This window comes from Antechinus flavipes, chromosome 4 (genome assembly GCF_016432865.1).
Source record: "Antechinus flavipes isolate AdamAnt ecotype Samford, QLD, Australia chromosome 4, AdamAnt_v2, whole genome shotgun sequence".
Classification (NCBI taxonomy): domain Eukaryota; kingdom Metazoa; phylum Chordata; class Mammalia; order Dasyuromorphia; family Dasyuridae; genus Antechinus; species Antechinus flavipes.
In genome coordinates, this window is record NC_067401.1 from 469,623,497 (window position 1) to 469,645,156 (window position 21,660).

The 21,660-nt window shown below is 40.3% G+C and overlaps 1 protein-coding gene across 11 annotated transcripts in view; it reads left to right on the forward strand.

Moving 5' to 3' along the window:
- The window catches only part of DAB1 (DAB adaptor protein 1), a 316,440-nt gene that overhangs the window by 11,972 nt on the left and 282,808 nt on the right, over positions 1-21,660 (forward strand). For all 11 annotated transcript variants that reach the window (XM_051999586.1, XM_051999587.1, XM_051999579.1 and 8 more), the window contains exon 2: positions 9,390-9,593. In XM_051999586.1, the coding sequence (XP_051855546.1) occupies positions 9,527-9,593 (67 nt within the window). In that variant the 5' untranslated portion in view covers positions 9,390-9,526. The remainder of the gene's footprint in view (positions 1-9,389; positions 9,594-21,660) is intronic.

Genomic DNA, 21,660 nt, shown 5'->3' on the forward strand with positions numbered 1-21,660 from the left:
TGGCTATGAGTCTGTGCATACATGTATACTATGTAAAATGAATGGCAGATAGTTGGGAGGAAAGAAGACTAATAGTAGAGATTAATAATAATAATAAACTTTATATAGCTCTTACTGTGAGAAAGATACTACATCAAGTACTTTACAATTATTATGTCACTTAATTCTCACAACAACCATGGGAGTAGATACTATTATTCCCATTTTACAGATAAAGAAAATGAGACAAACTCTGTTTCAGAGGTTAAATGACTTGTCCCAGGTCCCACAGACAAATAAGTGTCTGGATACAGATTTGAATTTGGGTCTTCCTTTCTCTCAAGCCACCAGCTGCCTTTTTTCTTAAGAAAGTTGTTTTTGTTTGTTTGTTTTTGTTTTTGTTTTTGTTTTTGTTTTCTGAGGCAATTGGAGTTAAGTGACTTGCCTAGGATCACACAGCTAGGAAGTGTTAAGTGTCTGAGGCCACATTTTAACTTCAGAGCTGGTGCTCTATCCATCCACCACGTAGCTGCCCCAAGAAAGTATTCTTGATGAAGATCATCTTAGGGTTGGAAAACCCAAATTTAAATGAGACTCTGATACTTACCCAAGATCACTTAGCTTGTAAATCACTTTTTCTCTCAGAGACTCAGTTTCTTCATCTGTAAAGTGATGAGAAGATGTATTGTGAGAAAAGCACTTTGGAAAACAAAATCCCATAGAGATGTGAGTTATTATTATGCAAAGTGCTTTTTAAGCCATGAAGGGCTGTAGATATGTAAGTTATCATTATTATAACTGGTGAACTACTGTTCAACTCACCGTTTACAGCTGTTTGGACACAATTCCTCACTTCTACGTGGTTAACTTTGAAGATAATGAAATGCCACTTGGAGGAGGAGAGTAAATAATGCCTGGATGTTCGCAGGGAAATCAGCGGGTGAAGCTGCCAAATAAGGCATTTGTTTATTTGAGCTTCCGTTCACTGGGAGAGCCTCATTAAATCCCTGCCTTTTCTTCCCATGGTTCTCAAGGGACTCCCTGACACTGAGGATTACTCACAATCCAGAAGGCACAGAAACCAGACAGAAGTGGGTTCTGGGCAGGAGTGTGGAGCCGCCCGGATTTCTCTATATCTCGCCATCCTCGATCCATCAGGCAGCAAGCATTTATTAAACACCTGCTGTATGAGGGGGAAGAGCTATAGTAGATAGAGAGCTTCTCGAAGGGCTCAGTTCCCACCTCTGACACTCATTGGCTGTGTGATCTTGGCCAAGTCACTTCCCCCCTCAGTGTTGCAGGGGTCTCCCTAAAATTCTTTAAGTTTCAGAAGAAAGAAGTTCCTCATCTTGGTAGGACCCATGGGATCACAGGCTCAGTACCTGTCCATGTGCTGGAACAGCCCCAGTAAACACTACAGAAGTGGAATAGTCCCTGGGCTCTATGAGGGAGACTCCTTATATGGCTAAGTTTGTACGGCACAAGGTAGTTTAGAAGGACACTGGCCCTTGGAATCTGAAAAGGCTAGGAGTCTTCTCATGCCTTCAAGGCTCTGCCCTGAAGTAGCTTCATGCCCCCAGGAAAGTATCTTTACTTACATGAACCTCAGTTTCTTCATCTATAAAATGGGCCTAAGAGTATCTTTTCAACGCATATCATGGCATTGTTGTGAGTGTCCCTGGAAAGTGTAACATTATACTGTTACAGAAACATCTGAAACATTGTTTTCTTTGAGAGAGAGCATCATATGATCCGTAGAGGGCCTGAAATTAGGACAACCTGAGTTCAAGTTCTTGTGCTAGTTATTACCATTCACGCTGTTAGCCTCAATTTGCTTACCTGTAAAATGGGGTAGATGAAGCCGATGGCCTTTGAGGAAAATGCTGCATCTCTCCCTGCCTCGGGCCATTCTCTAAAATCAAGTTTGGCCACAAAGCCAGGGATCTAGCAACGGGGTGAGGGACAGATTTCACAGAAAAGCAGATTTCCATCCGCTTCTTTATTTCAGCACAACAATTACCCCCATCCTCATTCTTGGAACCATCTACACAATTTGATGCAGACTTCGGAGTCCCGTGTCAATTATTACAGTTTGTGGGGGATATATGGGGAAGAATTTTTTTAATAAAAAAATGCAATATTTTTGCAAAATTTGTAAAATATGCAAAATAAATACTACTTTTCATGAAATGGAGTTTCTGCATTGGAAACTCCCCATGCCAGGGGCATCACAGAACCAGATCTCCTCTTTTTCACAATATTTTTGTCCACAAAGACTAGATATGAGGGATTTGTTGTTAATCAGTCATGTGTGACTCTTCATGGCCCCGTTTGAGGTGTTTTTGCAGAAAGAGACTGGAGGAGTTTGCCATTTCCTTCTTCAGCTTAGAGATGAAGAAACTAGGACAAGCAGGATTAAGTGATTTCTCCAGGGTCACATAGCTAGTAAGTGTCTGAGACCACATTTGAACTCAGGTCTTCCTGACTCCAGACCTAGTGCTCTATCCTACTGCGCCACCTAGTTGCCTTAATAGAAGAGATACTCCTTGTAAAAATTAATGGCAACCCAACCCAAGTAACATTTTTCAAGGACTTAGCTGTAAAGAACAAGGCATGTGGCAATGTGACCGGCTAGTACAGGTAATGTGGGGAGAGCAGGAAAGAGAGAGTTCCAATAGACACTCTATACTGTACTTGTATCTTCGTGATGTTAAGAGAATATCTCAGGGACAAAATCTAGAGAGGGACTTTGTCAGCAGAATGCTTTGTACACTTTAAAGTAAAAGAAATTAGAAGTATTTGGAATAATAATCTGTAGTATCAAAGATAGTGGAAGGAAAGAAGAAAGGAAGGAAGGAAGGAAGGAAAGAAAGAAAGAAAAGATTATAAAGTACATTGGTGAATGAGTTCCCTCTGATAAAATCATGGATTCTTAATGTAAAATAAAAAAGAAAAAAGAAGGAAGAAAGAAAATAAGATAAAGATTATAAAGTGCATTGGTGAATGAGTTCTCTCTGAAATCATAGATTTTTGTTGTAAAACAAAAAAAAAGGAATGAAGGAAAGAAGAAAGAAAGAAAGAAAGATGATAATGTACAATGATGAATGAGTTCCCTGTGATGAAATCAGATCCTTGGTGTAAAACAAAGGGGGGAGAAGGAGAGAAGGAAGGAAGGAAGGAAGGAAGGAAGGTAGGAAGGAAGGAAGGAAGGAAGGAAGGAAGGAAGGAAGGAAGGAAGGAAGGAAGGAAGATTATCCAGACAAGAATAGGGTCAATTTAGACATTACTGACTTTGTTTGTACTAAGCCTCCCTACTGTGTCCAGAGACAAGAAGGATCACTGTAATGAAATATCATTGAGCCATAAACATTTAATGAAACAGTGTGATCCATTAGCTAAATGAAATGTTGGTAAGGATGCCCAATTGCTGTCTAATAAATTCCTGTAATATTTACTAAGCCCCGCCTCCAACTTTTGGTATATTTGATTTGATTAAAGTAACACATCTCATTCTCATCCTCATTGTCTTGTTGGAGCTTGATAAATATTAGAATAATGACAGTACTCTATATTTGTCTGGATTTCCCTTCATTTTGGACTTTCCTGGAGATGGCATTTAAGAATAGTACTAGAAGGGGCAGCTAGGTGGTGCAGTGGAAAGAGCACCAGCCCTGAAGTCAGGAGGATCTCAGTTCAAATCTAACCTCAGACACTTAACTCTTCCTGGCTGAACAAGTCACTTAACCCCAATTGCATCAGAAAAAAGAAAAAAAAATCCTGGATTCAAGTTCTGAATTTAATATTGAGTAGATTTGTGACTTTGAGGCAGTTAGTTTAGTTCTGTAGGCCTCAGTTTCCTTAAATGTCAAATGAGTGACCAGATAACATAATTTTTTTCTATTACAGAGAGCATAGGGATTAAATGGGGTGCTGTTGGGATTAATGGTGTCCCTGGTGGTGATTTACATAGTGTATAGGAGTTTACCCTGAGTTGCTTTCCAGACCTGGGTCTTTGATGAATCTATCAAGTGATTTTATCTTTCCTATAACTGTTCCATCATTTCCATGTATGGGAGGTTAGTATTTAGCTGTAGTATTTAAAGAAGGTATTGCTGGAAGCTCTGAGATTGGCCACAACCCCATCACCTATGATGTTATCTTGAGGTGTCATTTTGGCTCTTGGTTCCATCATGTTTATCTCTAAGATGCTAGTGGCTCTTCAGCTGTCTTCTGAGATCTTTCTTCAAGGTTAGTTTTTTGGTTTATAGATTCTTCAAACATTTCCTCCACTTTCCTGCCCTTTGATTGTACTGTGATGTTTCTTTTTGTATCTCTGTACACTTAGATTCCATCTTTGCTATTCTCTGCTTTCTTAAGATTTTCTACTATATCTGTTCAAGGGAAAGGGCACATTTTCAGTGCACTTTGGGACAAAGCATTTGAAGGGAGACTTTGAGAGACTTTCCCAAAGCATGACCCCCGTGTTCTTCCTCAACTTGACTGCCCAACTTGTTGTTGTACTTCCTAAGGTATACTTTCTAAAGTACAATCCAAGACTGGATATAACACTACAAAACAGATCTGACAGAGGCTAATGACATAAATTCCCTTTGTCCCAGTCATTAGACTTTGGTTACTTTGGCCAAAGTGGCCAGAGCTCTTTGGGTATCTTGTTACACCATTAAAGGACATTGGAACCCACAGCATTTTTTGTTATGTGAATTTCTTTTCTTTCTCTTCTTTAAAAATCACATTTTCTGCATTTTATAGTCAGGAAATTGAATATGTGAGCCCACATGGAGGATTTTATATTTATTCCTACTTAATTCCATTACATTAGTTTCAGCCCAACATTCTAATTTCTTGAGGTCATCTTTGATCCTAATATTGTCACCTGTTCTTTAACTATTTAGCTATCTTTCTCATTTTCTTGATATTTTTAAGTGTGGTGTGTGTGTGTGTGTGTGTGTGTGTGTGTGTATGTGTGTGTGTGTGTGTGTGTGTGTGAGAGAGAGAGAGAGAGAGAGAGAGAGAGAGAGAGAGAGAAGAGAAAAATAAAGACATAGAGACAGAGAGAAACAGAAAGAGAGATTCAGACACAAAGAGAGGGAGAAAGATACAGAGATAGGAGCAAAATTGAAAAATAGAGAGAAAAATAAACAAAGACAAGACAGAGAAAGAGAAACATGCAATGAGAGAAACAGAGACATAGAAAAAGAAAAATAGAGAGACAGAGAAAGAGAAGTTGAGAGATAGAAGTAGAATCAGAGAAATAGAGAAAGAGGAGAGACAGAGAAAAAACAGACAAATAGAGAAACAAAAGATGGAAACCCAAACAGAGGGAGATAGAGAGACAGAGAAGAGAAGGGAGAGAGAAAAGAGAGAGAAGGAAGGAAGAGGAAAACCAAAGAACCAGCAGTTGACAGGAAGGAACTGAATCTGGAAACCAAAGACTTTATAGTCTAACTCTTTTTTTACTTGAAGGACCATTTACAAGTCACTTCTCTTTCCTCCATTGTTTCCTCTCAAAATGATGGATTAGATTAAATGCAGAGGCTCGAACCCTTTTTCTAAGGCGTTTTCTCATTTGCCAGGTTAAAGAAGTCTAGAGACTGCTTCTCAGAATCATATCTTGAAATCACATCAAATAAAGTCTCTCTAAAAAGGTATATTCGACCAGATGGTCTGCAAGGGCCCTTCCAACTCTAGGTCTGGGATCATGGATACTGATATTTGGTTTGAATTCTGGCTCCAAAGCTAATTAGAAAGAAAAAAACAATTACATCTGGAAATCTAGCTATCAAAATGAAAAACAACAACAGAAATAGCAAGTTTAGGACCTCAGGGTTCAGAACTTCCCCACTAAAGGATTCCTGATGTTTCTTTTGGCCACAGCATTTTATGTACTTGTGCGCCTGCCCATTACTGTGTGCATATGTGCACATGTGCACGCGTGTGCATGTGCGCATGAGTGTGTATTCCCTTTCCGTTCCAGGCCTCGTGGGCTTTGTGCTCCTGTTTTCCGTGCCTCGTTTATTGTCGGGGGTCTTGTGTGAGCCAAGGCTTCCCCATGGCTCAGCCCTCATCCCAGACAGCCAGAGCGTCTGTAGTGTACATCTCGATGTGAAGAGCTCATTATAGAAAACCTGACACACTTCAGGAATATTAAATTACCAGAGATTGCATGGCGCCAAGAAACATTATTGAAGCTTTTCAAAATTCGGGAAGAGTCTGAATTTCTCTGATAGAATTTCATAGCTTCTCCTGCAAGGGGTGGGAGGAGAAAAAATGATTTTAATTGTCACGTTACTCCAGGTTGTGGTGGACTTGATTCTCCTGAATTACAGATAAATGTGTTTCTGAAATATTCCCTCGCAGATTTGGTCCAGTCTTCTTAACTTCTTAAGAAATCAAGAAGGGACTGGGTCCAGGTAATGGCATTATCTCACTAAACTGCCATGGTGTCTCTCCCTTTTTATTAGGAAACAAGGAGACTTTTCTGTCCATACAGACATGCATATATGCACACACATGTGCATTTTATGTCCTTAGTTACCAAATTTGTAATACCTTTTGGAGGTTTCTTGAATAGAAACACTTTTTGTAGAATGGGGCTGTAAGTAAGAGAGGTGACTTAAAATTCATCAATGACAGCATAGGAAGGAAGGGAGGGAGGGAGGGAGGACGGAAGGAAGGAAAAAAAAGAAAGAAAGAAAGAAAGAAAGAAAGAAAGAAAGAAAGAAAGAAAGAAAGAAAGAAAGAAAGAAAGAAAGAGAAAAAGAAAGAAAGAAGGAGAGAGGGAGGGAGGGAGGAGGAAGGAAGGAAGGAAGGAAGGAAGGAAGGAAGGAAGGAAGGAAGGAAGGAAGGAAGGAAGGAGAGAGGAAGCAAAGGAAGCAGGAAGCAAGGAAGGAAGGAAACAAGGGAGGGATGGAAGGAAAGCAGGGAGGAGGAAGGAGATGGAAAAGGGATGGAAGAGGGAGGAAGGGAAGAAAGAAAGGAAAGAAGGAAGAAGGGGGAGAGGGAAGGAAGGAAGCAAGGAAACAAGGAAATGGGGAGGAAGGGAGGGAGGAAAGAAGGGTGGTTATATTAAGTATCTAATGTATTCCCTGCATCATGCTAAACCTTTTATAAATATTATCTCATTTGATCCTCATTAAAGCCCTGGGAGGTAGGGACTATTATTATGTTGATTTTAATCAATCAATCCACTCAATATTTGTTTAATGCTCACTTAATTTGAGCCAGGCGCTGTGCTAAGCCCTAAGAATATAAAAAAGAGTCACAAGACAGTTCCTGCCATCAAGGAGCTTACCATCTACTGGGGGAGATAACACAGAAGCATAAAATTTCCACAAGCTACATACAAAATAAATGAGATAACTCATAGAGAGAAGGCAGTAGAAGTAAGGGAGGCTGGGGATGGCTCCTTCTCTTCATTCTTTCTCTCTATTCTTAATCCTCTTACCATGTTCTCAGGCCTACCCAAGGGAAATTATATTCATGCTAGCAATCACTATTCAACAAGTTTACCTTTAAATTTAAGTTTAGGTTGATTTAAGCTTTTGGTAGCATAAAATTCAGCCTTGATGTTGGTCAAGCAGGCTCTTGGCTCCTCGCCACTTCTCTGTACCCATCCCCATTGCCTTGCTGTGATTGTCCATCATCTCTGGGATCCTGAAGATTAAGGCCCCTGGCATTGTGGAAAGAAGACTAGAACTGGAGTGAAGAAATGGGGACAGGTTGGCCGGTACAAAAAACACTGAGGTTGGAGTTGGGTTCAAATCTCAGTTCCATCACTTGTAATCCTGTGATGCTGGACTACTTATTTAACTACTTCAGATCTATTTCCTTCTCTCTAAAAAGGGATATTCAGCCAGATGGATTGCAAGGGCCCTTCCACCTCTAGGTCTGGGATCAAGGATACTGTCATTTGGTTTGAATTCTGACTCCAAAGATTTCCTCATGTGTGTCCATGTCCTCAGTTTCCTCATCTGTAGTACGGGTAATCTTGAAACCAACTCCTAAATGGGATCTGTTCTTTTTAAGTAATCAGGGGATCTTATGGTTATAGGAATTACAGGTGGTCACAGAGGATGGGAAGTTAGAATTACTACTTTTGACCCATGTGGGCCATCATGAGGCAACACAGTCTATGGCTATAAATAATGGAATTCCAATTAGGAGAGGTGATCTCTAGGTTGTGGGTCTGTGGCCAGGGCTACTTCTCTGAATCTTGGTGGCTTCATATGTGAAACAGATATAAAACTTTTGCTAACTACTTCTGAGAGCTGGTATGGGGAAAGTACTTGGCAGACTTTAAACCTCTACATACGCGTAAATTATTTTTATGATTCTACCTCAGAGCTCCTGGAACTAACAGAGGTCTTTTTCTCTTTCTCCATGGTCCGATATAGATAGGCTTCTTGACAATAATATTCAGCTAATGAGTTCTAGTCTATGTTTTTATGTTTATCCTTCCTCTTCCTCCTTTACTTTTTCTTCTCCTCCTCCTTCTTCTCTTACTTTTCCTTCTGCTTCTTCTTCCTTTCTTCCTCTTCCTCCTCTTCTCCCTTCCTTCTTCTTTCTTTCCTCTCTTTTATCTCTCTCTCTCTCTTTCTCTTCATTTCTTCTTCTGTCTTTGTGTCTCTCCTTTTCTCCTTTCCTCTTGCTTTCTAATCTTTAATCTCCTCTCTGAGTTATTTCTTCTCCTTTTTTCTGTCTCTCATTCTCTCCTTTCCTTTTCTCTGTTCTTTTTATTCCTTCCCTTATTTTTAGTCTTCCTCCTATTCTTTCTCTCCCTTCCTCCCTCTTTTTCTCCCAATCTTATTCTCTTATCGTCTACTTCTCATTCTCACCTTATCATCCAGCTAGAGCCACAGCATACCCTCCAAAACTGACACCATAAATTGGCTTGTGGGAAAGTTTTATATAATTCACATTTGTCACCCAGCCCTTAAAACTCGATTGTGTGTCAAGTTCATAGCCCCTCTGCTCGCCACCATTGCAGGAAAGGCCGCGAGTCACTTCTCAGCAGCCCTTCTTGGCTGCCAGGATGCAGATCCAGCCGTTCCCCTTAGAAAAGTCTCCATACCTGTTGATGAATCATTCCTGGCATATAATTTGGGTTCATCACCAGGCAAAAAAAAGAGACAGATCGAACAAGTTGGAAAAGAGGCCATCAAGCTCCCAATCTCTTCTTGACCAAGTTCATACCTAGGACTTTGGCCTTAGTCTGGCCTTTGCCATGTTGAGTTTACTGAATGATCCTTGCTTCTCTTGTCTTGTCCGACCCCTTCTATTACTTTATGAAGTATGGTGGGGGAGAATGAGGGTCCCTTTGCTTGTGTTTTCGTCTCCCCGATTTGCTTTGCCTAGCTGACCATTAAGATCACTATTGTTTTGTGTTTCAGCCCTCGAGTGGAGTGAGTGAGATGTGCTGTCGGTGGGCATAGTATCTGAAGGGAGAAGCCGTTCTCTGGGAGAGGAATTCTCAATGAGCCTGCCCAAGACACTGGATCTGTGTGAAGAGGACTAAGGATATAATAGGATGTCAACGGAGACAGACCTGCAAGTGGCTGTTAAATCCAGCACCAAGAGAGACTCCAAAAAGAAAGGTGAGTGGATGCGCATCCCCTCCTTTGTAGCCATAATGCGCGTTGCCAGGCTGGAGGATGACAGACTGTCGAGGAACAGATAAACTTCAGAGGGAGCCTGGGGAGGGAGCGTTCCAACTGGGTCTGTGGGACTTACAGCACAGCATTGTTGGGCTGTTGGCTATAAGGGAGAGGGGCTGGCTTCAGGCTCTACCTCAACACTGTCTGTGGACCGGCAGGCCCTCCTTCATTGTCTGGCTGGCATTTCTGATTTGTTAGTGAGTTTTACTAAAATGCTGAGTCTTCCTGTAAGAGTCTTCTTTCCCTTCTATTAGCTATGTTTCTCTTTCCAAACCATAGGTTAACACTATGGCAGCCTGGTCTGGGGAGTGGGAGGCAAGGAACTGAAAGAAAAGGGGAGTTCTCATGGGAGAATGGGATTATGGAAGGGGGCTAGATGTGCTAATGTGTCTCACACATACAATATAGAAAAAGATACATACATATACACATATATATGCATAAAATGTTATGTATATATATATGCAGATATATGTATAAATGAAGCTATTCTCTCCACTAATGCCAATAATAATAAAATGTTCTCTCTCATAAGGTTCATGTACCCTCAAAATATCATGTATGCCTTATAGATACATACTAATTCACATATATATGAAAGGTGGCATGGAAATACTAAGAGGAAAATAACTTCAGATTCTACTTTGGATGTATATTTTCTATGTGATCTTTTTCAAGTCACTTCTCCCTCAGAACCTCAGTATCCTGAGAAAATAATTATTTTGTGTATGCATATGTATATGTTTATATATATACATACATATACATATGTATACATATATATGTTTATTGCATATTGTGTGTGTGTGTGTATATATATATATATATATACATATATAATGTGTATTGTTTATATACACACACACACACACACATATATTTATAAAATTGGGGAAGGGATAGTTTCTTATTTCAGCAGTTCCACCAATGAAACTCAGTACCTGTCCTAAAACCTACTTATTAGCGAGTTGCCTATAATACTGGAATGTTAAGAGTCTTGCCCAGAGTCACACAGCGGTAGCTTGTACCCAGTTTAAAGCATAAATGATTGCAGATTTGTATGCTGAATAGAGCGAGGAGCACAGAACCAGGAATATCTTTGTTCAGGTCCTGTTTTTGACACCCACCAGTTGTGTGAAGACGGGCAAGTCAATTAACATGTATGTACCGCAAGCAAGCTCTCAAATTTATCTTCTAAAATAAGTCGTAGCCAGATAAGATGGACATCCTTATTTGGGGCCGGAAGGAGAGGAGTTCCCCTCCCGAACGTTCTCTTTGCTCACAAACTCACAGATATGTTATGAATTTGCAAATTTGCAAATGATACTCTGCCCAGGAGAAATATAGGCATCCTATGGAAACCCTCTGTGCTTTTGAGGGGAACCCGTGCTTAATCCTTTTAAGGGGAGAAAAGAAGACGAAATTGATCACAATAATGCTATGTACGGAATACTACGGGGAAGGAATTTGCAGGCATGTGGGCTTTTAAGTCTTTCTGCTATCTTTAAGGGAAGGCGTTGTGATTTGGGACTTGGAGGAACTTGACTTGCTTTTCTCCATGAAATGCTCATCTGAATCAAAGCCCGGCCCAGGAAAATCTTTAACCAGTTAAAATGACGGCTCAGACAGACACCGCATTGGTGCAATATTAACTTGAAGGACTCATGGGACAGGAGGGGAGGCAATGGGTTAATATAGTTCAACGAACTCAGGATCGCAGAATCATAGACGCATGGATGCGATTTTGGAAGCCATTAAGTCTAAACTTTAGATAGATAGATAGATAAATAAATACATAGAGAGAAAGAGAGAGAGAAAGAGAGAGAGGTTATATATACATACATACATACTCACACATATATTTACATATATATTTATATGCATAGATTTATATTATATTTAATTTATTATATTTTATATTTATATGATTGATATATAATATATAATTGATATAATATGGTTCATATTATAAGTTTATATAATTTATTATATATTTATATAATTATATGTAATATATATTATATATACATTTATATTTATAAATATAAACAATATAAATATATACACAGGGGAGTTAAGTGACTTGCCAGAGAAATAACTGATCATGTCTGAGATGGAATTTGAACTGGAGTCTTCTTGAATTCAATACTTATCTAGTCAGGGTGTAAAGAAAGCCAATGATATTGGCTCCCTTGCTGTTCCTCACAAGGGACGCTCCATCCCCAGCCTTCAGCCAGTTTCCCTGTGGTGCTCCTCTTACTCATCTCTGCCTCCAGGCTCCCTTCAGGTCCCAGTTAACTTTCCTCCCTTTACAAGAAGCTCTTCCCTATTTCCCTGACTGCTGGCTCATGCCCTCTGATGATTATCCCCAGTTTGTGCTGGTTTTAATCTTGTTTGTACAGAACTGTTTGCTTATTGCCTCCTCGATTAGATCGCAAGTTTTCTGAGGGTTCATACCATTCTCTTATTTTTCTTTGTATCCATACTCTAAGGCATATACTGTTAGTTCATAAATGCTTGTAGTGGGAGGAAGGGAAAAGGGAAAAAGGTGGGGAGGGAAATTAAAAAGGAGAAAGAAGGGAAGATGAGAGGAAGAAAGAAATAAAAAGAGGAAGCGATTGTAGAAGAGGTGGGGGAATAGGGAGAAGGGAAGAGACAGAGACAGAAGGAGAAGAAGTGAAAACAGACTTGGAGCTGTTGGGGGTGTGGGATAAGGAATGAATTCATCTTACTCTTCACTGATGTTAAGACTATTCCCTTTGATTTAATAAATATTCATGAAAGGCTGGTCCTCTTCTGTGGCACCTTTCTGGTTGTGAGTTTGCAGCTGTCTTGTTGGAGGCTGGGCCCACAGGACCCTAAGTGGAAACTGAGCCTCCAGGGCCCTATTCTGGATTGAAGTTTCTTCTCTCTACATTTTGAAATAGCCTTAGGGCCTAGATTTTGCTAACTAAAAATTATGTCCCCAGTATGATATTGGGAGCCTTCTACCTTCCAAAGATGTTTGACAAAATTTTTCAGATTTTCCCTTGCTTTACTTGACCTCAGAGGGCAAAACTGGTAGCAAGGGATGGAAGCTGCATGGTGAGAAATGGAGGGCCCATGTTAGGAAATAATTCCTAGTGATTAGAGCCATCTCAAAGTGAAATAGGCTCCCTGGAGAGATGAGAGGAGGTCCCCGCCTTCCTTAGAAGACTTCAAGCAAAGGCCGGGGATATGGAGGAGAGAGGATAATTTGGGTCAGTTACCACTTGGATTAGATTGCCTCTGGGATCTTTTCCATGATACTGAGGTTTGGGGATTTTGTGAAACAGTCCTGGGGAAAGCCTTGCCTCCCCCGACCTCTTTTCTCTCTCTCTTTTCTTTCTATCTCTCTCTGTCTCTCTGTGTGTGTCTTTCTGTATTTCTGTTTTTGTCTCTGTTTCTGTCTATCTCTGTCTGTCTCTGTCTCTGTCTCTGTCTTTGTCTCTATCTCTCTCTCTCTGTTTCTGTCTCTCTGCGCCTTTCTGTCTTTGCCTCTGTTTCTACCTCCCTATCTCTCTCCTTTCACTGTCTCAGTCTCTTTCTAACTCTATATGTCTGTCTCTGTCTCTTTGTCTCTCTTTCTCTGTCTCTGTTTCTGTCTCTTTGTCTTTGTCCCTCTGTTTCTTTTTCTACTCTATATGTCTCTGTCTTTCTGTCTCTCTCTGTCTCTATGTCTTGTCTTTGTTTTTGTCTATCTCTGTCTCTGTCTCTGTCTCTTTCTCTTCTGTCTCTTTCTCTTTCTGTCTCTGTCTTTGTCTCTCTGTCACTGCTTCTCTATCTCTCTCTGTCTCTCTTCTCTCTGTGTCTCTATCTCTCTGTCTCTGTGTCTTTATTTCTCTTCTCTGTCTGTGTCTGTCTCCCTCTGTCTCTATCTCTGTCTTTGTTTTTGCCTTTCTGTCTGTCTACGCCTTTGTCTCTCTTCTCTCTGTATCTCTGTCTCTCCTTATCTGTCTCTTTCTCTCTTCCCCTTCTCCCTCCCTCTCTTCCTCTCTCCTCCCCAGACCTGTTGAAAACAAGCAGGGATTCTTCACATCAAAGCTAACCATAAGCATATTTCACAGGAGAATGAGTTTCCCGACAGGCTGTGTATAAACTTTAACTAGTGTACTCGCTGTTCAAATAAGAGATGGATGAAGTCAGAAATAAAGTCATTTCCTTCATTTATTTTTTATTGGATTGTGTCACAACATGTGCCTCTCCCTCAGAAGGGGCTGATTCCAGAAGTGGGATTTGATGGATGATTGGAAACAAGCGTGAGCCGCTCGGGTTCATTACCTGTCATGAGTGAGTTGGTGCCGGTGCCTCCTGGGCGACAGCAGGACGAGGTTGAAACGGGGCTCGCTGTCCGGGGCACCAAAAGGCCTGGTCTCTGGCTGGGGAATCTTGAACAAGTCACGGGACTTTCTGAGCCTCAGTTTCCTTATTTATAAAACTGGAAAAACCGTCTCTAACCTGAACCTCACACTGATAGCTCAAGGCATTTCAATTTAACCACATTTAACAAGCACCAATTCTGTGTCAGACATTGAACAAGAAACTGGGGAATTCAAAAAGGAAAACAGTTCTTACCCTCAAGGGGGCTTCCATCCTACAGAGAGAAAACAATAAATTTGTAGTAAATTGAAAAATAGTGGGGAAATAGTATATTCATGTTTGTTACTCAGTCATTTTCAGTTGTGTCTGACTCTGTGATCCCATTTGAGGTTTTCTTGGCAGAGATGTTGGAGGAGCTTGCATTTCTTCCTCCAGCTTATTTTACAGAGGAGAAAAATTTTCCAGGTTAAATGACTTGCTCAGGGTCACAGAGCTAGTAAAAACCATCTGATGCTGAATTTGAACTCAGAAAATGAGTCTTCCTTCATACGATACCTTGTGCACTATGGTACTTTCTAGCAGCTCAATATATCTTTGGTAAATACAAAATGGGGGAGCTAATGAGATTGCATATGTTTGTTGCCTTGTAACGCTCTCCTACTATGTGCAAGTTAGCCATTCATTTCTAATTCCTGAACAACTGAATCCCACAGAGGAGCACTGGAAGGAAATGGATGCTCGCCTCCTCAATGTGGACTTTCTCTGCCATGGGAATCTAAAGGGGCAATGTTTAATGATCTTCAGCAAATTGACTCCGGCTTTTTCTTGACAAAACTTCTCAAGAAGTTGTCTCGGATTCTCCAAGGGCAGGGAAAGGTTGGAAGAGCTGAGGAACTTCCAATGTGAAAGCTGACTTTTCAGAAAACCAGGCAGGGCTTTGGCCGGTAGGCATCTAGGGTGAAGGCACCAGGACGTGGAGAGGACTTCTAGGCCCAGAATATTAGTGGCCATTGAAGGGACTGCGGGGTCTATAGAAGAGATGACAGGGGGATTACCTCAATGAAAGGATGGCTTTGGACTAGAGGGGGTGAAGGGTACAAGGTACCATATTTGCTGCTGAGGATACAAAGACAAAACTAAAATCAGCTCCTTTCCCCGTGGAGCTTTTGTTCTATTGGGTGAATAAAACATGCTCCTAAATAAGTAAATAAAATACTGGGGGAAGGCAAGAAGGCGAACTTTTCAGAAAAAGATCAGGAAAGACATTCTAGTAGCAGGTGGTACACGAGATGGGGTCTGAAGGAAAGGGCGGATCCTTAAAAGTAGGGGCAGAAGGCGGCACATTGGAAGCAAAGGTTTGAGAGTTTGAGAAGCTGCTAGAAAGTCAGTTTGGAATAGAGCATGTGCACTAGAAGAAGGTCAAGCACAAGGTCACAGGACACAGAATGAGGAGACCTCCCACAGGGTAGCATCTCTTTCCCTTCATGGTCAGTAGATCAAGGGAAAGCTCAGAGGATCCTCGATCTAGAGGTAAAGGGAACTTTAGCAGTCAGCTCTTTCTTTTTCAGAAAGGGAAACAGGCCTGAAGAGGTTAAGTATATTCCCAGGTGGTAAGTAGGAAAGTAGAGAAAGAAAGAGGAGATAATCAGCATTTATAAAGCACCTACTGTATACCAGGATCAGTGCTTTACAAATATGATCTCATTTGATTCTTACAACATCCCTGGGAGATAGATGTACTCCCCCCACCTTTTTTTTTTTTTTACAATTGAATAAACTGAGGTGGGCTGGGGTTAAGTGATTTTCCCAGGATCACACAACCAGTAAATGTCTAGAGGCAGTTTTCAAACTTTCAAACTTTGGTCTAAGACCAAAATTGCTATGATAGCTATTTTCTTTCCTTTCCTGGAACATGTCATTTGGGTGCAGAGCAGTAGGTTTTCTCTTGCCCCTGCTGCCTGATGGGATTCTACTACTTTTGTTATCTCTTACTGACTTTCATCTCTGTCTCTCACTTTTCAACTTGACCCTGAGAAACTCTGGGGCCTCCCCCTTCTCCTCCCTCCTTCTCTTTCTTCCCTCTCTCTCTTCCCTCTATCCTCTGTCTCTGTCTTCATCAGCGTCTCTCTTTCATCAATTAATTCTCTTTTCCTGTGCCAGGGACTCCCAGCATGTCCTGCTCCAGCCCCTCAGCTCCTTCGAGCCCCCACCTCTTCCTTGAGTCTGGAAGCTCTTTGTAATGAGGGATACTTTAGTATTTGTGTCCCTCATGCATAGTTCAAAGATAATGAGCACTTAAAAGGTGATGGTGTATTAATTGACTGATTGACTGTATTCTCGGGACTCTTCCACTTTAAGACACTTAAGTGGTGCATTGGACACAGATCTGGACGTAGTGTCGGGTGCTTGATACTGAGCAAGCCGATTAACCCTTCTCAGCCTCAGTTTCCTCATCTGAAAAATGGAGATAATGATATCTACTTTTCAAGGTTTTTGTGAAAATCAAATGAGCTTGCATATGGAAAGCATTACAAACTTTCAAATACTATATAACTTCTGCCATCATATTATTGTTATTACTAGTCTATTATTATTATTAAAAGTAATAACAATAATGACATTATTAACTTAGGGATATAGTGGATAGAACACTGAACCTGAAGCAGGAGATTCTGAATTTGAACTTAGCCTTGGAAACTTGCTAGTTTTGTATAACCCTAGACAAGTCACCTAACTTTGCCTACCTCAGTTTCTTCTTCTGTAGAATGGGGATAATAATAGCACCTACTGTTCAGAATTGTAAAGATAAGTCGAGATAACATGTAAAGTGCTTTGCAAAGTGCTACATAAAGGCTTATTACTATTAGTTGTTGTTCTAACATCACGTGTTCTGAAGCTCTTTTCATCCTTGTCGTTCTATGATCGTAAATGGAAAAGGAAGAAGAGCTTCCTCAAACAACCGGGCTTGTATGCTTTCCAGTGCTACATAAACAACCTTGCTCCTGCTTCCACCCATTGCTCAGTTTGTCCCCCATGTCTGGCAGGAAGTTCCTCTTCATTTCTACCTGTGAGGAGCTCTAGATTGCTTCAGTGATTAATTCATCTTCTATCTCCTGTATAAAACCTTTCCTGACCTCCCAAATGTTTGTACTCCCTCTTATTTCTCCAATTACTTTGAAATTAGAACAGCTGGTAACACGTGGAATCAGAAAGGTGTGAATTCAAATCCAGCCTGAGACACTTATTTGCTGTATGATCCTGGACAAGTCAAGCAAAATTCATCAATCATATTTACTTCATCTGTAAAATGGGGATGATACCATGTATCAGAGGGTTTTTGAAAAGATCAAATGAGCTAACAGGTGATGGCAAAGTTAGAGTGCTCGATGAAGAGAAATGATTATTATATTGATTATGTGTTTATTTGCACAGGTCCATTTTGGTGGGATGAAGGCTCCTTGAGGGTCAGTTCTTTAATTTTTAAAACCTCTGTATTTCCAGGGCTGCACATTGTACCTTCCAAATAGAATATCCTTAGGACATGTGCAGTGGTTGATTGAATCTTAGCCAGAAACATATGTTTTGCCTGAGGTCCTAAGTTGTAGGGGTGCTGGAGATCTGCATTTGAGTTCTAGTTCGTATTAACCAGCGTGGTGACCTTGAGAAAGCTAACCTCCTCCTTTTGGCTTTAGTTTCCTCATCAATAAAATGCCAGAGTTAGCCTGGCTAATCCCTGAGAATCCATTCCAGTTCTAAAAGTCTGAGACTCTAGGAACTGCAAATGAGAAATATTTAACCTGGAGAAAAGGAGACTTAAGAGAGATTTAATTCAATTCAACAAACATCTCTGATCTTTAAGTTCTACCTTTGAATATTTAAAGGGCCATCATCTCAAAAAAGAAAAATGATTAGACATTTTCTACTTGGCCCCAGAGAGGAGAACTAAAACTCACAGGTAGAGAAGTTTAAATGAAGGCCCATCTAGAATTCATATAAAAAAGAGCTTCAAAAGAATTCAATTCATTTCAAAAGATATATAAATGAATGAAAAGGAATTAAATTAGCATGCATTATATGCCATGAGCTCCACTGGTTATTAGAATGCAAAAATGGAAATAGTCCCTGTCCTTAAGGTACTTACATTCTATTGAAAGGAATATGTGGAGTTGATTAATAATGTTATATATTTATTATATATCAGGCCTGGGGCAGGCACTAAGGAAAGCAAAAACAAGGTCTCTACCCTCTAGGAGCAAGGAGAGACAACATAAAAAAATTGTATATCCAAAATATATAGAGGGTAATAAATGATAAGAATCAGAAGTATCATCAAATGGAAATTATTATTTTTGGAGGATAGCATCAACATACACTTGGAGGAAGCTTTTGGATAAGATACAGAGGAGCCAATTTAAGGATATTGTTGGGGAGACCCGTTCATTGGATGGAGTTTGGCCAAGCTGACCACTAAGGACTCTTAGAATTCTGATGCACCAAAATTCTAAAGTCACTGGGCCAGGCTCACTGGAGTTTGGTTCACGGCTCAATCGTAAATCTCCAAGCAAAGAGACCCCGGGTTACTTTCTTTAGGAGTCACATTTATTAGGGAAAACAGGCAGACTAGCAGTGTTTGGGGCAGATTTATACCCGGGCCCTGTCACAGCTAGGGGAGAGAACTCACCCAGTTAATGGGCCTCTTCTGTCTTTAACTGTGATTTGCAAGCTGGAAAACTTCAAAATCAAGGATTTTAATTACGTTAATACATAAATTTCCCTTCAGTTGATAGGGGAGGCTCTTCTTGGGGAGACAAGGCAGTTATCTATGGTAAAATTGACCATCAGATTTTATTATGTGGGCCTAATAGAGACCTCATCCCTTTCTGTGAGTATATGATCTTTAATTTATTAAGGAATACCTCACTCAGCAGGGTCATTTTCAGTAAGAATTTTTGTTTCAAGTTTAAATGGTGACATAAATGTGGGGAGGGAAACGACACACATGATTTTTTTTTGGAAGTCGCATGTATAAGCCCTGCCTGGGGACTCTGAGATGTTCAGAGCAGCAATTATAAGAAGGATTTTGCCTTCTCCTCTGTAACTGCTGTTCAGTAAGCTACTTATCCTTTCCAGATGTGTGCCTGGGAACATCTGGGACTGTAATTTACCATACTATAGGGCATGTTTTGACACTTTGATGGATGTATCCGAGATCTCATCGCCATAGGGATTTCTTTCATTCATTTGACTTCAGCATCACAAACATTTATTAAGTGCTTGCTGAGTACCAGGAACTCTGTTAGGCCTTGGGGAGTCAAAGATAAGGAAAATGTTTCTGGCCTTCTGGGAGCTTCTGTTCTCCTTGGGGAAGGAAGAAAAGATGAATGCAAGTTGTACACAAATAAATAAAGTGTAGGAGACTAATAGAAGAACATCTTTTTTGTTATCAGTCTGTAATTCTTGATTACAGACTTTCATGAATCCTCCAGAGAGCATTTCTCCAAAGTCTTTGTAGAACCCAGTGCCTGAGACTGAGAGTTGGGAATGAGCCCAATGGCTATTAGATCATACCACACTTAAAAGGAATCATTGTTGTAAAATACTTAACTGGTAATATAACAGAACAGCCTCTGCATGAAGCCCCCCATAGATGGAGCACTGTTCTTGGAGTCAGGAAGGCCTGGGTTCAAATCTCACCTCAGATGCTTAGAGACTTTGCAATCCTGTCACTTTGTTCTCTATGCCTCGGTCCTCTCATCCATCAAATATGTTCAAGTTGGTGGTTTCTAAAGTCTCTTCTAGCTCTGAATCTGTGTCCCAGTGGCTCTCTCAAAGCAGTTCATTGCACTTTTGAATAGATCTAATTGTTAAGAAGGGCAGGTAGGTGATAAAGTGAATAGAGTGATGGGCCTAGAGTCAGGAAAATCTGAATTCAAATTTGGCCTCGGACACTTTCTCACTGTGTGACTCTGAGCAAGTTACTTAACTCTATTTGTGTCAGATTTTTTTCCCGTCTATAAAATGAGCTAGAGAATGAAAAGACACTCCAGAAGTTTTGCCAAGAAATCTTAAATGGGGTCATGAAGAGTGGGACATAGCAAAAACAATTGAACCATAAAAATTGTCAGGAAAGTTGGGTTTTATTTTGTTTTCCTTGAGGTCAAGCCTAAATTTGCTTCTTTTCAGTTTTTACCTTTTATTTATAGGTTTGCTCTTGGGGGCCAAATGGCACAGACAAATACCTCTCACACATGATTTCCTTTGCTATTTAAAACAAAACAAAAATAAAAACCAGAGGTTCCAGATGCAGTCTGATCCTTAGGTTATCCAGCCTCTGTTAAAACATCTCTAGCAAAGGGAGTTGGATGCCATATTTGGAATCTGGAAGACCTTACTTTCACATCACTCTCCAAGTATTTATTCTCTGCCTGATCTCAGGCTTTACTTCTCATTTTCCTTATCTGTAAAATGAGGGATCTTGATAAAATGGTCTCTAGTGTTCTTCAACATCTAAATTTCTTATCCTATGATCTGTGGATGAGTAGAATCCAGCTACCTTCCAAGTCAGCACTCTCGATGTTTGGACAGCTCCAATTCATGGGGAACTTTGCCCCATCTTCTCTCCAAGTATGTTTCCCTATTATTCCTACCCATGATTGCTTGGGCTGCTTTTATCTAAATTCTTTTTTTCAAATAGCTTCAATTCATGGGGAACTTTCCCCCATCTTTTCTCCCAGTATATTTCCCTGTTATTCCTGCCCATGATTGCTTGGGCTGCTTTTGTCTAAATTCTTTTTTTCAAATAGGACTATTTGAAATTGTCTGAAGACGGTGATCTCCCCTCCACATACGACCCCAGTTATTTTTTTTTCCTTCCATGAAAAAACACACTCAGTTCCTTTAATTAATTCCCAGACACATAAACTCAGGGTCCTTCACCCTTCTGGTGAATCATGAATTTTCTTTCTAAAATGCATTTCCCATAAGTGGATCATTTCTGATTATTAAAGAGCAATATTTTCTAAAATGTCTAAATTTAAAAAATAATATTATATACTAAGTCAAGGAAAGTCTCCAAAAGAAAGGCTGCCCCTATAAATCCATTGATATTTTATGGTTATCATTGGAACACATGGTATAGGGGTGGAAAGGGATTGTCAGTTGTCTCAATTCCAAGGAAAGAGGCTTTTAAAGACTATCCCATCACAGAGGAGTAATGTAGTCTATAGATAAGTGCACTGGACAAAGTTAGGAGAAATCTGGTTTTATCTTCTGCTCTCACATGTTCTGGTCAAGGCTTTCCCAGAGCAGAGTGAGTTAATGGGTTGTCTTGGGAGACACTAGGCTTTTTATTCCTGGAGGTCAAGTGGACCACTGTTGACATGTATGGTAGAAGACTGGCTCATCATGGATGGAAATCATCATTTATACTCATGGAAAATCAGGGAAGATTTCAGCATGAGAGCAGGATATTAAAGGAAATGGTTAGACCTTGCTAATGGACTGGGGGAAGGGGAAGAAAGAGGAAAAGGCATGGAGAACAGGGAATCCAGAAAGGACAGGACTAATTGTTCTGGGAATGGTGCGTGCTCTTACAGGGTTGGGACTTAGAACATGTAATTTTTTAGTTTTATCATTTAGGACCAAATGAATAGTGTCACGTGTTAGTCTT